This window comes from Zeus faber, assembly GCF_960531495.2.
Source record: "Zeus faber genome assembly, chromosome: 21".
Lineage (NCBI taxonomy): Eukaryota > Metazoa > Chordata > Actinopteri > Zeiformes > Zeidae > Zeus > Zeus faber.
The window spans coordinates 1,924,385-1,941,336 of NC_137208.1; the positions used below are offsets into that span (position 1 = coordinate 1,924,385).

The 16,952-nt window shown below is 48.3% G+C and overlaps 1 protein-coding gene across 2 annotated transcripts in view; it reads right to left on the bottom strand.

The window, feature by feature from the left end:
• arid2 (AT-rich interactive domain 2) overlaps positions 1-16,952 on the bottom strand; it is a 46,695-nt gene that overhangs the window by 1,669 nt on the left and 28,074 nt on the right. For both annotated transcript variants that reach the window (XM_080022148.1, XM_080022147.1), the window contains exons 11-20: positions 15,741-15,908; positions 13,348-13,426; positions 12,506-12,640; positions 11,363-11,562; positions 8,781-10,702; positions 7,686-7,819; positions 7,241-7,379; positions 7,059-7,141; positions 6,408-6,531; positions 5,794-5,885 (exon numbers count right to left, since the gene is read on the bottom strand). In XM_080022148.1, the coding sequence (XP_079878274.1) occupies positions 5,794-5,885; positions 6,408-6,531; positions 7,059-7,141; positions 7,241-7,379; positions 7,686-7,819; positions 8,781-10,702; positions 11,363-11,562; positions 12,506-12,640; positions 13,348-13,426; positions 15,741-15,908 (3,076 nt within the window). The remainder of the gene's footprint in view (positions 1-5,793; positions 5,886-6,407; positions 6,532-7,058; positions 7,142-7,240; positions 7,380-7,685; positions 7,820-8,780; positions 10,703-11,362; positions 11,563-12,505; positions 12,641-13,347; positions 13,427-15,740; positions 15,909-16,952) is intronic.

Consider the following 16,952-nt stretch of genomic DNA (forward strand, 5'->3'; position numbering starts at 1 on the left):
GAGAGACGGGGAGGGAGAGAGACGGGGAGGGAGAGAGACAGGGAGGGGGAGAGACGGGGAGGGAGAGAGACGGGGAGGGAGAGAGACGGGGAGGGAGAGAGACAGGGAGGGAGAGAGACAGGGAGGGAGAGAGACCGGGAGGGAGAGAGACAGGGAGGGAGAGGGATGGGGAGAGAGAAAAGTGTCAAACCTGAGCACCGCATATCAGTTACCTAGAAGTCCACTGGTAGGTTCTCTAGAAGTCAACTGGTAAGTCCTCTAGATGTCAACTGGTAGGTTCTCTAGAAGTCAACTGGTAAATCCTCTAGGAGTCAACTGGTAGGTTCTCTAGAAGTCAACTGGTAGGTTCTCTAGAAGTCAACTGGTAAATTCTCTAGGAGTCAACTAGTAGGTTCTCTAGAAGTCAACTGGTAAGTCCTCTAGAAGTCAACTGGTAAGTCCTCTAGAACTCAACTGGTAAGTTCTCTAGAAGTCAACTGGTAGGTTCTCTAGAAGTCAACTGGTAAATCCTCTAGGAGTCAACTAGTAGGTTCTCTAGAAGTCAACTGGTAAGTCCTCTAGAAGTCAACTGGTAAATCCTCTAGGAGTCAACTGGTAGGTTCTCTAGAAGTCAATTGGTATGTCCTCTAGATGTCAACTGGTAGGTTATCTAGAAGTCAACTGGGAAGTCCTGTAGAAGTCAAGTGGTAAGTCCTCCAGAAGTCAACTGGTAGGTTATCTAGATGTCAACTGGTAGGTTATCTAGATGTCAACTGGTAAGTCCTCTAGATGTCAACTGGTAAGTCCTCTAGATGTCAACTGGTAGGTTCTCTAGAAGTCAACTGCTAGGTTATCCAAAAGTCAACTGGTAAGTCCTCTAGAAGTCAACTGGCAAGTCCTCTAGAAGTCAACTGGTAGGTTATCTAGAAGTCAACTGCTAAGTCCTCTAGAAGTCAACTGCTAGGTTATCCAAAAGTCAACTGGTAAGTCCTCTAGAAGTCAACTGGTAAGTCCTCTAGAAGTCAACTGGTAAGTCCTCTAGATGTCAACTGGTAAGTCCTCTAGAAGTCAACTGGTAAGTCCTCTAGAAGTCAACTGGTAGGTTCTCTAGAAGTCAACTGGTAAATCCTCTAGAAGTCAACTGGTAGGTTCTCTAGAAGTCAACTGGTGGGTTCTCTTGAAGTCAACTGGTAAGTCCTCCAGAAGTCAACTGGTAAGTCCTCTAGATATCAACTGGTAGGTTCTCCAGAAGCCAACTGGTAAATCCTCTAGGAGTCAACTGGTAAGTCCTCTAGATGTCAACTGGTAGGTTATCTAGAAGTCAACTGGTAGGTTATCTAGAAGTCAACTGGGAAGTCCTCTAGAAGTCAACTGGTAGGTTATCTAGAAGTCAACTGCTAGGTTATCCAAAAGTCAACTGGTAAGTCCTCTAGAAGTCAACTGGCAAGTCCTCTAGAAGTCAACTGGTAGGTTATCTAGAAGTCAACTGCTAAGTCCTCTAGAAATCAACTGCTAGGTTATCCAAAAGTCAACTGGTTAGTCCTCTAGAAGTCAACTGGTAAGTCCTCTAGATGTCAACTGGTAAGTCCTCTAGATGTCAACCGGTAAGTCCTCTAGATGTCAACCGGTAAGTCCTCTAGATGTCAACCGGTAAGTCCTCTAGATGTCAACTGGTAGGTTCTCTAGAAGTCAACTGGTAAATCCTCTAGAAGTCAACTGGTAGGTTCTCTAGAAGTCAACTGGTAGGTTCTCTAGAAGCCAACTAGTAAATCCTCTAGGAGTCAACTGGTGGGTTCTCTAGAACTCGACTGGTAAGTTCTCTAGAAGTCAACTGGTAAGTCCTCTAGAAGTCAACTGGTAAGTCCTCTAGATATCAACTGGTAGGTTCTCTAGAAGTCAACTGGTAAATCCTCTAGGAGTCAACTGGTAAGTCCTCTAGAAGTCAACTGGTAAGTCCTCTAGAAGTCAACTGGTAAGTCCTCTAGATATCAACTGGTAAGTCCTCTAGAAGTCAACTGGTAAATCCTCTAGGAGTCAATTGGAAGGTTCTCTAGAAGTCAACTGGTAAATCCTCTAGAAGTCAACTGGTAGGTTCTCTAGAAGTCAACCGGTAAATCCTCTAAAAGTCAACTGGTAGGTTATCTAGAAGTCAACCGGTAAAGCCTCTAAAAGTCAACTGGTAGGTTCTCTAGAAGTCAACTGGTAGGTTCTCTAGAAGTCAACTGGTAAATCCTCTAGAAGTCAACTGGTGGGTTCTCTAGACGTCAACTGGTAGGTCATCTAGAAGTCAACTGGCAGGTTCTCTAGAAGTCAACTGGTAGGTTATCTAGATGTCAACTGGTTGGTTATCTAGAAGTCAACTGGTAGGTTATCTAGAAGTCAACTGGGAAGTCCTCTAGAAGTTAACTGGGAAGTCCTCTAGAAGTCAACTGGTAGGTTATCTAGAAGTCAACTGCTAGGTTATCCAAAAGTCAACTGGTAAGTCCTCTAGAAGTCAACTGGCAAGTCCTCTAGAAGTCAACTGGTAGGTTATCTAGAAGTCAACTGGTAAGTCCTCTAGAAGTCAACTGGCAGGTTCTCTAGAAGTCAACTGGTAGGTTCTCTAGAAGTGAACTGGTGGGTTCTCTAGAAGCCAACTGGTAAGTTCTCTTGAAGTCAACTGGTAAGTCCTCTAGAAGTCAACTGGCAAGTCCTCTAGATATCAATTGGTAGTTTCTCTAGAAGTCAACTGGTAGGTTCTCTAGGAGTCAACTGGTAAATCCTCTAGAAGTCAACTGGTAGGTTCTCTAGAAGTCAACCGGTAAGTTCTCTTAAAGTCAACTGGTAAGTCCTATAGAAGTCAACTGGTAGGTCCTCTAGATATCAACTGGTAGGTTCTCTAGAAGTCAACTAGTAAATCCTCTAGGAGTCAACTGGTGGGTTCTCTAGAACTCAACTGGTAAGTTCTCTAGAAGTCAACTGGTAAATCCTCTAGGAGTCAACTGGTAGGTTCTCTAGAAGTCAACTGGTAGGTTCTCTAGAAGTCAACTGGTAAATCCTCTAGGAGTCAACTAGTAGGTTCTCTAGAAGTCAACTGGTAAGTCCTCTAGAAGTCAATTGGTATGTCCTCTAGATGTCAACTGGTAGGTTATCTAGAAGTCAACTGGGAAGTCCTGTAGAAGTCAAGTGGTAAGTCCTCCAGAAGTCAACTGGTAGGTTATCTAGATGTCAACTGGTAGGTTATCTAGATGTCAACTGGTAGGTTATCTAGATGTCAACTGGTAAGTCCTCTAGATGTCAACTGGTAAGTCCTCTAGATGTCAACTGGTAGGTTCTCTAGAAGTCAACTGCTAGGTTATCCAAAAGTCAACTGGTAAGTCCTCTAGAAGTCAACTGGCAAGTCCTCTAGAAGTCAACTGGTAGGTTATCTAGAAGTCAACTGCTAAGTCCTCTAGAAGTCAACTGCTAGGTTATCCAAAAGTCAACTGGTAAGTCCTCTAGAAGTCAACTGGTAAGTCCTCTAGAAGTCAACTGGTAAGTCCTCTAGAAGTCAACTGGTAAGTCCTCTAGATGTCAACTGGTAAGTCCTCTAGAAGTCAACTGGTAAGTCCTCTAGAAGTCAACTGGTAAGTCCTCTAGAAGTCAACTGGTAGGTTCTCTAGAAGTCAACTGGTAAATCCTCTAGAAGTCAACTGGTAGGTTCTCTAGAAGTCAACCGGTAAATCCTCTAAAAGTCAACTGGTAGGTTATCTAGAAGTCAACCGGTAAAGCCTCTAAAAGTCAACTGGTAGGTTCTCTAGAAGTCAACTGGTAGGTTCTCTAGAAGTCAACTGGTAAATCCTCTAGAAGTCAACTGGTGGGTTCTCTAGACGTCAACTGGTAGGTCATCTAGAAGTCAACTGGCAGGTTCTCTAGAAGTCAACTGGGAGGTTATCTAGATGTCAACTGGTTGGTTATCTAGAAGTCAACTGGTAGGTTATCTAGAAGTCAACTGGGAAGTCCTCTAGAAGTTAACTGGGAAGTCCTCTAGAAGTCAACTGGTAGGTTATCTAGAAGTCAACTGCTAGGTTATCCAAAAGTCAACTGGTAAGTCCTCTAGAAGTCAACTGGCAAGTCCTCTAGAAGTCAACTGGTAGGTTATCTAGAAGTCAACTGGTAAGTCCTCTAGAAGTCAACTGGCAGGTTCTCTAGAAGTCAACTGGTAGGTTCTCTAGAAGTGAACTGGTGGGTTCTCTAGAAGCCAACTGGTAAGTTCTCTTGAAGTCAACTGGTAAGTCCTCTAGAAGTCAACTGGTAAGTCCTCTAGAAGTCAACTGGTAAGTCCTCTAGATATCAATTGGTAGTTTCTCTAGAAGTCAACTGGTAGGTTCTCTAGGAGTCAACTGGTAAATCCTCTAGAAGTCAACTGGTAGGTTCTCTAGAAGTCAACCGGTAAATCCTCTAGAAGCCAACTGGTAAGTTCTCTAGATATCAACTGGTAGGTTCTCTAGAAGTCAACTGGTAAATCCTCTAGGAGTCAACTGGTAGGTTCTCTAGAATTCAACTGGTAGGTTCTCTAGAATTCAACTGGTAGGTTCTCTAGAAGTCAACTGGTGGGTCTCTAGAACTCAACTGGTAAGTTCTCTAGAAGTCAACTGGTAAGTCCTCTAGAAGTCAACTGGTAAGTCCTCTAGAAGTCAACTGGTAGGTTCTCCAGAAGTCAACTGGTAAATCCTCTAGAAGTCAACTGGCAGGTTCTCTAGAAGTCAACTGGTAGGTTCTCTAGAAGTGAACTGGTGGGTTCTCTAGAAGCCAACTGGTAAGTTCTCTTGAAATCAACTGGTAAGTCCTCTAGAAGTAAACTGGTAAGTCCTCTAGATATCAACTGGTAGTTTCTCTAGAAGTCAACTGGTAGGTTCTCTAGGAGTCAACTGGTAAATCCTCTAGAAGTCAACTGGTAGGTTCTCTAGAAGTCAACCGGTAAATCCTCTAGAAGCCAACTGGTAAGTTCTCTAGATATCAACTGGTAGGTTCTCTAGAAGTCAACTGGTAAATCCTCTAGGAGTCAACTGGTAGGTTCTCTAGAAGTCAACTGGTGGGTTCTCTAGAACTCAACTGGTAAGTTCTCTAGAACTCAACTGGTAAGTTCTCTAGAAGTCAACTGGTAAGTCCTCTAGAAGTCAACTGGTAAGTCCTCTAGATATCAATTGGTAGGTTCTCTAGAAGTCAACTGGTAAATCCTCTAGGAGTCAACTGGTAGGTTCTCTAGAATTCAACTGGTAGGTTCTCTAGAAGTCAACTGGTGGGTTCTCTAGAACTCAACTGGTAAGTTCTCTAGAAGACGACTGGTAAGTCCTCTAGGAGCCAATTGGTAGGTTCTCTAGAAGTCAACTGGTAGGTTCTCTAGAAGTCAACTGGTAAATCCTCTAGAAGTCAACTGGTAGGTTCTCTAGACGTCAACTGGTGGGTTCTCTAGAAGTCAACTGGTAAGTCCTCTAGATATCAGCTGGTAGGTTCTCTAGGAGTCAACTGTTAAATCCTCTAGGAGTCAACTGATAGGTTATCTAGAAGTCAACTGGTAGGTTATCTAGAAGTCAACTGGTAGGTTCTCTAGAAGTCAACTGGTAAATCCTCTAGAAGTCAACTGGTAGGTTCTCTAGAAGTCAACTGGTAGGTTCTCTAGAAGTCAACTGGTAAATCCTCTAGAAGTCAACTGGTAGGTTATCTAGAAGTCAACTGGTAGGTTCTCTAGAAGTCAACTGGTAAATCCTCTAGAAGTCAACTGGTAGGTTAGACATTCTAACGACTACACAAACACCTTCCTGAGGTGATTAAGCAGCAAAGGGGGCTTCGTACCTGCGACCACAGTCAGAGTACTTGGCGATGTTCTTTAACGTTAAGGCAGCAGTTAGTCTGATGTGTTTGGTCATTGGTCCCTCTTTCTCGTCCTACAGGGGGGACAACATGTTGAGTTTAGTGTTGACAGAACAACTTGTTTGGAAGGAGTTTCCAAGTTACTGTTGTGCAAAGACTTGTCTCCACAACAGATTGTTATAACAAGGCAGGACAAGTTCTGATCCATTTTGTTGGTATCTTAACATTTGGTACGCTTCAAAGGGTTATTATTACAGCAAGAAATATCTAACTTAAGCTTAGAACTGACACTAAGTATACTAGATAGCTATTCTAAAAATAAGCATGAAGTACTCATTTTTACTAGGATATTATTTCATAGTTTTATTAGTCAACAGAAATGGGCAATATCAATTCAGAAAATCAAAATAAAACCACTGTTCGAATAACAGGCATTAATAAACAATCAAAATGTATATTCATAACTATGCTTTTTCCAGTAGAAATGTTGATGTCATAGAAAAGTCACTGTGACTTATTCATCGTCGGTAGATCTCGGCCTCACATTAATTCCCCCCATTTGGAAATGGAGGCAGCGATCCAACGGGTCTACTCACAGTGAAATCCCTGAACACCAGGTTCCTGGAGCCTCTGCGCAGCGCCATCAGAGCGGCGCTCGGATGATTGACGATCGCTTTCTGTGAGCGCGGTGTAGGAGTGCTGCTAGCAGCCGGCGGAGTCCTGGTGGAGACACATCTCAACATTGACACAAGACTACGTTTTGGACAAACCCTCTCTCTTTTAATCAGGGAACTGGGGGCAAGTGCACAGGTACGGCTTCTGTGTTTGGTGCAGGGCAGAGCTAGGTTTTTCGGAGGAAACAGGGAGGTTATCAACCAGATGATTCTATGAGATGTTATCAGAAGTTTCCCTTCGGTCAGATGGGATAAACCTAACAAGTGAAATGTTGACCTGATGCAGAAGAACCAACAATCAATTCTGACACAAATAAATGAAATAACATCCGACAAAATATTAATGTTGAAATTAAAACCTCACAAATTCAACTCTTATAAGACTACTTAATGACTTTGAAGGTCTAACAGTAGTGAAACTGAAATGAAGACATTATAACGTGCAGGCATCCCACCACCACTGCATTAAAATATATACATATCCATTTTTTTGGAATGCATTCCTTTCAGGAAGTGCAGCTAAGCAACCAGAGGGCACAGATCACAAAGCCTCATGGTGAACAGAGCACGTACTGGGAAGAGTTGGGATTGGGGCTCTGAGCCTGTTCCTCTAGTTTGAGGCCAGCTAGCAAGGCATCCCGAGAACAGTGCTTATCCTGCAACAGAGAGAAGACGTTTAGGACAGAGGAGACGTTTAGGACATAGAGGAGAACTTGAGGACATAGTGGGTACAGAATGTGTTGGGGGTGTCTCACCTGTAGATGGGTGATGAAGGACAGTCTCTGCCGTGGGAAGGGTTCACATCCCTCCCACAGACACTGACCTCCGTACGAGTCCTTGCCTCCGTGCTGCGTGGCAGCGTGGTAGAACACCTGTGACGGAGTCTCAAACCACCTGGAAGGAGGAACACCATCAAGAGTCAGGGTCTAACCCCACTTTAGATGACATGAACTAAAAACCCAAAACACTGAGTCTAAGTTCCTGTGGGAAACTGTCATTTAGTCACACTTAATGTAAGCAATTTCCCCCTGGGATTATTAAAGTATTTCTGATTCTGAATGTGTTGAACCTCAGTTTGACTCTTGAAAGTGGAATTTCAATATTGATATAGATATTGAATCATAAGGTTGTCTCACTTATTATCTTCATATATCGTTCCACAATGACAACACACAACCTTCCTCACTGAACACAACCCACCGTTTACAGGAGCGCCACAGACACTTGAAGTTCTGCCCAGTTTTCCTGACGGGCTCCGGCGGCGGCGGGGGGGTCTGCTGGGTGGGGGGCGGAGGGTTGTGGCTGCTGGGGGGCGGAGAGGGGGTCACGGTAGGCTGCATGGGGGCGAAAACGTTCATCTTTAAGTGCCGTCCTACAACGGACTCCTCGCCAGACCAGCGGGGATCTTCTGCCGCCGGAGGCTAACCGCTTCTCCAGATATATCAAGGTTTGAAGATAATGGATAAAGCCAAGGAGCCCCGCCGAAACGAAAACAGCTACAGCTCCCTGACAACTCGTTATGAAACGTGCTAATCATCTGGGCTAGCGTGATGACTTGAGTTTCCTGTCGTCTGAGGAGTAACCGAGGCCTCGCTGAGGACACAGGTTGTTCTTTCAGCTGCGTTGCTGTGGGAGGTGGGTATCGGTGGGAACCACATGATCTTAACTGGCCCCGCCTTCTTAACCTCCGTCAAAACCCCCCCAGGACTCGAACCCCGGCTTCCCAGGGTGGAGGCCAGCGCCCTCCCTCTGGGCCAGCTGAAGGCTGCACTCTCTCCTCCTCATGCGACCCGAAGCAGCGCCACGCGTTCACGTTACACAAGGAAAACAGTGAGAACCCTAATCCCCCACATGAGCATTATTCACGTCTCAAAATGTGAGATATGAATTCTCTAAATCTCTGCCATTTCAATATTAAGCGCAGTATAACTTTGTGCTTTCCCAGCGAAAGATGAGCTACACATGACCTTCCAGGGCCCGACACTAACTTTAGACGTGGTCGCAAGTTGGCAGCCGTGCATCAGCTGTCAGGTGCCAAGACTAAGAAACTGGTTGCCAAATTTTCATCATTTTATAATTAAGTGATAATCCAATACAACTAAAATCTATTTCTCAATGTTCTTTTTTTTCCCCCCCCCCCACCGTTTTGGGCAATAAGGCAACCATTACTGTAGAGCCCCTGATGAGGAAAATACATTCTAAGGGTTTAATAATCAGACAAAACGTTATGAAATAGTCAAATTACTTTGCATACCAATACCAGAAGAATGGAATGGGGGGGTCTGAAGGACTCACCGTGGCTGCGGGCCCCTGGGCGGGGTGGGGGCAGGTCCTCGTCTCTATTGCTACTTTGGCTACGGTGCTGGGGTCCGTCCCGGCGGGAACTGCCACCATGGTGGCGCTGTTGCCCGCGTTGTTAGGGTCACTGATGGTGATGATCCTCACCCCCACCTTGCTGGGTACCGTGGTGGGGGCCCCTCGCTCCTCTGGTTCCGCCGGCCGCTTGAGGCTGCGGGGCTCGGGCGCCACGCCGTTAGCCGGCCCTGTGGCGTGGCCGGGCCCCAAAGGTCCGTTCGATAACTCTGAGGGGGCCCTGGGGGGGACGGTAGCCTGGGGCCCGTTGGCTAGCCGCTCCACCTGCGGGGGAAGCTCCAGCCCCCCGTTGCCCACGTGCTGTTTGGAAGCGATGTGATTTGGAATGTTTTTGTTGAAAGCGGCGCCCCCTGCGCCACGCTCCGGGTCGTACACCCCATTCAACACAGTCCTTTTGGGGTCGGGGGCGTCGGCATCTGCCGGGGCCTTGGTCCCTGGCGAGGGCGCCCGCTTCCCGTTGGCGGGGGGACCCTCGGCCGTGGGACCGTTGGGGGCCCCCTGGCCGTTCCCTGAGTGGTACGGAGGTAGACTGGACTCCACGCACTTCCTGCCGTTCAGGAGCTTGGCCGCCGGGGGCCCCCCCACGTCGCCGTTGCTGCTGGCTCTGCCATTGGAGGGGCCCACCTCCGCCACAGAGGAGTTCTCCATCACCTCGATCTTCCTCTCGTGCACGTGCAGCCCCGTGGCGTCCTTGGCCTCCTCCTCCTTCTGGCAGATGATGCGGTCCCCTCGAAGGGGGGCCGGCGCCGGGTGCGGCGCTCCCACCGGGAAGGGAGGCGGGGGGGCTCCGGGGGCGGCTGCGCCCTGGCTGACGGCGGCGGCGGCTGTAGTGAAGCTCGTGTTGGGGACGACAGTGAAGGTAACCTGCCCGCCCGCCACAGGCCCCTGGATGATGGCGGCTCCCGTGATCTGGCCCGGCAGGAGCTGGACGGTCTGGAGCTGGGGGCCCCCCGGGGCCTGTAGCTGGCCGGGCAGCAGCTGCACGTTGAGCTGCTGGGGGGCGGGGGGCGCCGCGGGGCCCTGGGCGGCGTACAGGAGCTGCGGACCGCTGGGAAGGGGCACCGGGAGGATGAGCTTCCCGCCCGGGGTGGAGGGACCCCGCTTGGGGAGCAGGAGCTGCTTGATGAGGCTGGACTCTGTGGTGGGTGGAGGGGGCGGAGCCTGCTGCTGCCGCTTGACGGACAGCATGTGGCTGACGGTGGGGGAAGGCTCCTGGCGGCCGTGGGCCCCCCCCGCCAGCACTATCTGGTGTATGGCGGGGGTGTAGGCCTGACTCTGGGGCGGATTGGGGCCCACGATCACCACACTCTGCTGGGCAGGTGTGGCCTGCGGCTGGGAGGGCGCGGCCTGGGCGGGCGCCGGCTTGGGGGCGATGTTCTGGAAGGTGACCCGCGAGCCCTGCACGCTGGCGAACAGCTGACCGCCCCCCACCTGGAAGCTCTGGATGGAGGAAGTCCCGGCCGGCCCGTACGGAGCCTCCTGGGGCGGCGCGGCCCCGCCCTGGGACCCCGACCCGGGCGAAGGCGGCGTCTGGGGCAGGGGGGGGCGCTGGGCGATGGGGGGGCACACGCCCTGCACCCTGGCGGTCAGGATGTGGCCCTGCGGGACCTGCTGGAACAGGGTGACAGGGGGGGACAGCTGGGCGGGGGAGGGCGAGTTCTGAGGGCTGTGGTTCTGGATCACCGGACCCGGTCGTACCACGGGACCGGGGGCCACCGGGTGGGGCCGGGGAACGGTCGGGTGCGGGGGTCCCTGCTGGGCGAAAGCCACAGCGGGGGGCACGCCGCCAGGCTTAAGGCCACTAGGAGCGGGGGCCCGGACCAGCTGAGGCCCCGGAGGTAGACCTGGTCAGGGGAAACACAGGACAAACAGGAAGTCAGACACGGGAAGCGCCACGCCCGGAACTGTGCTCAGTGACTTCAAGGGCACAGACATACAGACAAGACACAGGTTTCTGGATTTTAAGTGAGAGGATTATTTTTGGGGCTTTTGGAAAATTCAAGCGATGTTCCGAGAAACCTCAGCATTCTCTCCAGGTCCCGCTCACAACTACAGGAACGAACATCTTTGTCAAAGTAATTTACATTTTGCCATATTTTCAATTTGTGACTTTCATTCGAAAAGGCAGAAGCCATCCATAGCTTTAATATGGAAGTAAAAAATACAAACATGGACTATTTCTCATTATTTAATTTACATTACATTGATCAGAGGCTTTTATCCAAAGCCACTTACAATTGTTCAAACAGCGATGGACGCAGCCATCAGGAGCAATTAGGGGTTAAGTGTCTTGCTCAAGGACACTACAGCATGCTAGCAGGAGGAGCCTGGGATCCAAGCAGCAACCTTTAGATTACTAGACCACCAGCTCTACCTCCTGAGCTACCATAATTGAGTTATATTGCGAATATCCAGGGATTTCCAGACCCCCATTGTAATTCAAGCACCCTCCGAGGCGCGGCAGTCAAAGAGCTCCCCTTAAAGCTCCTTTCTAGGAGTCCTACCTGGAGGGGGCACCGGCGGCTCAGCAGGGAGCTCCGTCCTGGGTGCGAGCGGCGGGGGGACGGGGACGGGGGGCTGCTGGTAGTAGAGCTGGACGGGCAGGGCCAGCGCCCGCCTCCTCAGCCCCACCAGGAGGATGTGGACCGGGCTGCCGCTCTTCACCTCCTCCTGCCGCCGCATGGTGTGGGCGGGGAACACCGTCCTGCAGGAGCGCGCGCGCAAAGACGCAAAGATGTTACGACTCCCAACCACTTCCTTTCTCCAGCGCTGTCCTGGTGGTTGTTCCTGGACAACCAGGAACAACCGTCCTGCGTATCTACAGATGATTAGCATTTAAAAACGCTCGACAGTCTGAGACAAAATATGATTACAAAATGATGTAGATAATAATAATAATAATAATAATAAAAAATGTATTTTATATAATAATCTAAAATAAAAGGTAAAAGGTAAAAATAAAATTGCCAAATATGCACAAATGGCTGAAAAATATAAAACTGAAATGGTCAAATATATAAAAATCAGGGTTCATTCTGGCATTACAAAATTTAATTCCACGACTCATTAAATGAAATTATTTTATTTATTTCTAATACAAACAAATAATACATTTTCAACTATATTAATTAAAATACAATCTTAGTCTCGTGGTCTATTATTTATATTAGTATATACATATATATATTTTTTTTATTAATGTCTTTGTCATCTATTATTCTAAGTGCCTAATTCCAACCATACTGGATGAAATGTACATTTCCCACATTACATTTACCTCGTCTAAGTCGTAAAAGACATTCTGGAAACTTTTTATGACGTGACAATAAACACAAAACAAAAGGTAAAACGCACTTCAGCAAACTGTAACTACTATAAAAAAGCTAATTTCCACTCAAAAAAGTGGAGAATCCCTTTAAGTGTGAAATGTTTGCCCCATTGCACTGCATCCAGTGGAGTTTCTCTGGTAAAGTGTTCAGCGATAAGACCTGGGTTGAAAAACAGCAAATCAACCTTTCATGTGCCACGGAGCAGCCACATTTATATTTGGACGGCGGCTCATTTCACCACGCCAACAAGCCCTTGGGCTTCCTCAATTTGGGCACTGCGTGACCCCAACCCTGTGACATTTGACCTGGGGCACTGACCGGAGACACTTGAGGAAGCCGGTGGAGTTGAGGATGCTGGTCCTTCCCATCTTGCTGCAGGTGCTCAGGTACTCCGAGTACATGTCCGAGCGGGAGACGGAGCTGTCGGCGTGGGCCTCGAAGTGGGCGTTCAGCCTGTCGCCAAAAGCAAGAGCGTGTCACCAAAAGGCATACGTTTGATGGAGCAGAGCGTGCCGCGGTGACATCACGGCTGAGCGATGATGAAATCACACTGAACATCACCCTGCACCGTCTTTTCATTTTGATATCCTGCTCCTGAAGATAATATTTTCACATTATGAGCCACAAGTGTTGACGGTGTAATCTACCGCTTCACAAAATCTCTCCCGTTGGAGATGTGCACCATTTAAAGTGGAAATCCATAAAATAAAATAAATAAATAGCTGCGTTTCAATTTGTCAGAGTGACGCATCTGAGTCTCTAAATGCTGTTTCCATTGTGGGTGGCAGGGTCCGCCTTTTAAAGGTTTGAACTGTAAGAAGTAAAAGACAGCCGCGGGGAATTTGCCTAAGCAGCATAGCTGGTTGCGGTCAGTAAACCGTGGATGGAAATTCACCAAAATAAAAAAACTAAAAACAGCAGCTCAAAAATCGATCCATCAGGAGGCAGACATCGGAGCTAAGAACGAGGAAGAGACTTGGAAAAAGTCTTATAACGTCTCCCCGGCGCATCTCATGGCATGAGTGTAACCCACTAATACACGACCACCTTATGGATTGCCACGGTAACCATGGTGATACTCAACTCCTCCGTGTGGCCCGCCATCGCTCTAGGGGAGGTTGGGTATTTTGGGGTAATGTGCTTCTGACGCCGTGCCTCACCATTGTAGCGTGAACTTCTCCCCGTCCAGCTCCACGATGCCCGGCGGTGGAGGGGTGGGCTGTGCTGGTGCCCGCGTGACTGGAGGGATGAACAGAGGCACAAACAGTCAACACCCAACACCCAACACCCAACACCCAACACCCAACACCCAACACCCAACACCCAACACCCAACACCCAACACCCAACACTCAACACCCAACACCCAACACCCAACACTCAACACTCAACACTCAACACTCAACACTCAACACTCAACACTCAACACTCAACACTCAACACTCAACACTCAACACTCAACACCGCGTCAATGGAGGTTCATGTTGAACGTCAACCTGGTCATACTAAGTGTTTTTTTTGACAATGTTGTCTTGACCGTTTGATGCTGGTTCAGTTTAATGTCAGGTTCATTGTACTTCCCCGTTTGGATCCTCAGTTCATCCTTTCTGCTTCACTCTTTATTTAATGAAGTGACGGTGTAAGACCGGATGTTTTATTGACCTTGCCCTTTTACCTTGAGTCTTTCATTTTTGTGTTTTATTATTATTTTTTAGGTGATATCTGTTGTTCTATTTCTGATGATATAGTTTCCCCCCGGGGATGAATAAAGTATCCATCCACCAATCCACTCATCCATCCATCCACCCACCCACCCACCCACCCATCCACTCATCCATTCACAGAGCCATCTTTCCAACCATCCCTCCACTCATCCATCCATCCCTCCACTAATACATCCATTATCCACCCACTCATCCTTCCACTCCTCCTTCCATCCACCTACTCATCCATCCATCCATCCATCCACCCACGTTAACGTATGTTAAACGTCTCTGAAGGTTCCCATAAACGACATGACTTCCAACAAGCCTACGTCTCTACAACAGTGGTTCTTACTTCTTTCAGTCCAGTTGCCCTTCCCACCTTCAACCTCCACCAGCTCTGGGCAAACCGTAAGAAGAAGAAAAATACACAGTTATGGTGCACGGATCACCGTCTCCTCCTCCGTCGGCACCGTCGCAGAGGGAGACAGCTGCGCAAATTGCACCCGATCACCCCCCCCCCCCCCGGAGTCCTGGACTGTTTGAAGAAGTAAATCAAAATGTTTTTGGCATCGCCCCAATATGACGACGTGTACCCTGTGGGTACAACTACCCCAGTTTGGGAATAGCTGCACTACAACATCCTTTTATTACTTTTTTTGTCTCGTGGACGAAGCGGTGCTCCAACTACACGTTATATCCAAGACCGGGGTGTTTACACTACTACTGCTACTACCACCACTACTACCACCACCACACCACTACCACCACATCACTACTACCACCACCACCACCACCACCACTACTACTATCACCACACCACTCCTACTACTACCACCACCATACCACTACTACCACCACCACCACCACCACCACCACTACTACTACTACCACACCACTCCTACTACTTCCACTACCACCACCACCCCACTGCTACCACCACCACTACATGATCCTACACTCTGCAAGTGGCCAGAGCCACGTGAGCCTCCCACACTAACAGACTTGGGTATTTTCCTGTGACTTTGCCAAAAGTAATCAACAAGAAATGGATCTTTGCAATGAAGAAAGGTTTGCTGTTAGTTGTAGTTTTTCTTTTCTAGTGGCGTGCAGGATCATTTCTTTTGTGCCGACAAAAGAGGTAAATTATTATAGATTATTATCATTATTATAATTATAATAAATTAAGTCCTAAACAGTGCAAATACCTAAGATTCCTTTATTTTAGAATACATTATATGCATTCAATACATGCTTCTATATGACTCCTCCTCCCCCTGGCTTCCTCTGCCCTCTCAATGGCTCGTTCGCCCCCTAGCTCCTGATGCCGCTCCAAACTACAACATCTTGTGTCGCCGAGCTCCTGAAGTTTTCAAGCAAGCTTTACAAGCTCAGGGCACAAACAGCTGCCTGGGACAGGCCCCGGCGTGTTGTAGAGCCGTTCAAACTCAACCAGCGGCGGCGACCGCGGCACACGGTGAGAGGAGCTCATTTTGTGCATTTTGTCCCCGAGCTCAGAAATCTGTCTGGGACCGGACAAATATGGTGTAGTCTGAAGAAGGCATTCATCCAACGTTAGCCCGGTGAGGTTTCAAACCATGTTTGTTGCCAGTTTGCTTTCAATTTCAGCTCTTTTGCTGTTTTCTTGAGACAGGATAAGATTAAAGGAGGTTCAGTTGTTACGGTTGACCGTAACTCTTCATTTTCACTCGGTCATCCACTGCAGCCGTTAGCTTAGTGTTGGTAAGAACGGGCTGTATTGTTGTTACGTTTGTCACTGGTTGCCATGGCGTTGCGACTTGAGGGGTCCTTTAAAGGGATTGTTATTTTCTATGTGGGGTAGACACTCACCAGGCAGTGGCGTTGCTGCGGGCGTAGCGGCGGGAACCTGCTCCACCAGCTGCGGTCGAACCTCTGCCACCTGGGTGGCGCTGGCCTGGTGCTCGATCAGCTTCACCGCCGTCAGGGCGTCTGGTCCAAACGTGTGGAGGTCCACAGAGACCAGTCGCACCAACAAATCTGGAATGGAAGAAGAATCTTTATTCGTCACGCGACACGCCACTACGACACGCACGCACGCTTTTGGTGGTGCTGGTGAAATGGTTTCTCTGCATTTAACCATCCTGGCTCGTCCTTCATCCGGGAGGCAGTCAGGAGCAGTGGGCAGCCTTCAACCACGCCCGGGGCCTGGTTCCATGTGTCCATTGCTGGTCAGACCATGAAATTGTGCATATTTTGGGTGGGGGTACTTGCTGATGTTACATGGAGGAAATCGCATGTTTGGGGTGGGGGTCCTTACTGATGTTACATGGAGAAAACCCCATGTTTGGGGTGGGGGTCCTTACTGATGTTACATGGAGGAAACCCCATGTGAGCACGGGGAGAACATGCAAACTCCACCCAGAATGGCAAGTCCTCACTGGAAGATTTAGCCGCCACAGAAGTGCATTCTGGGATATGCCTACAGCTGGGGCTGTGATGGTTAACCGCTTTACCACGCTCATCACCACAAATGGGGGGTTAGGGTTCGACCGTGCCTGGTCTATAAATCATGATATAAACTGACTGGGCCAATGAAGCTTGGAAAGCATTGATATATTCATTTCATGATGTTTACATATATAATCGTAGTCAATATTAACTATTAGGGTTAGAGGATATCGGCAAAAACGTCACCATATGTTTTTTATATTGATCGATGTTGATAATTATCACAATGTATATTTAATAATAATAACGCTCAGTTTACAGTTTTAAACGTATCATCTCATGGCTTTACATACATTTAAATATATAATCATCATGGTCATTCTGAGAACAGTCCCAAGAGTTCCAGAATCCTCGCTCTGTGTTTATATGTGGGGACGTTTGGAGCGGAACGAGGGACGTAGCCGGGGAGAGAGCGGAGGCAGCACCAACACCACCCACATTTCATCTTTGATGAGAACATGTGTCATCTCACATGTCTCATACAACACGTGTCATACAACATGTGTCATCTCACATGTCTGATACAACACGTGTCATACAACATGTGCATAACAGATGGACACGACAACTCTT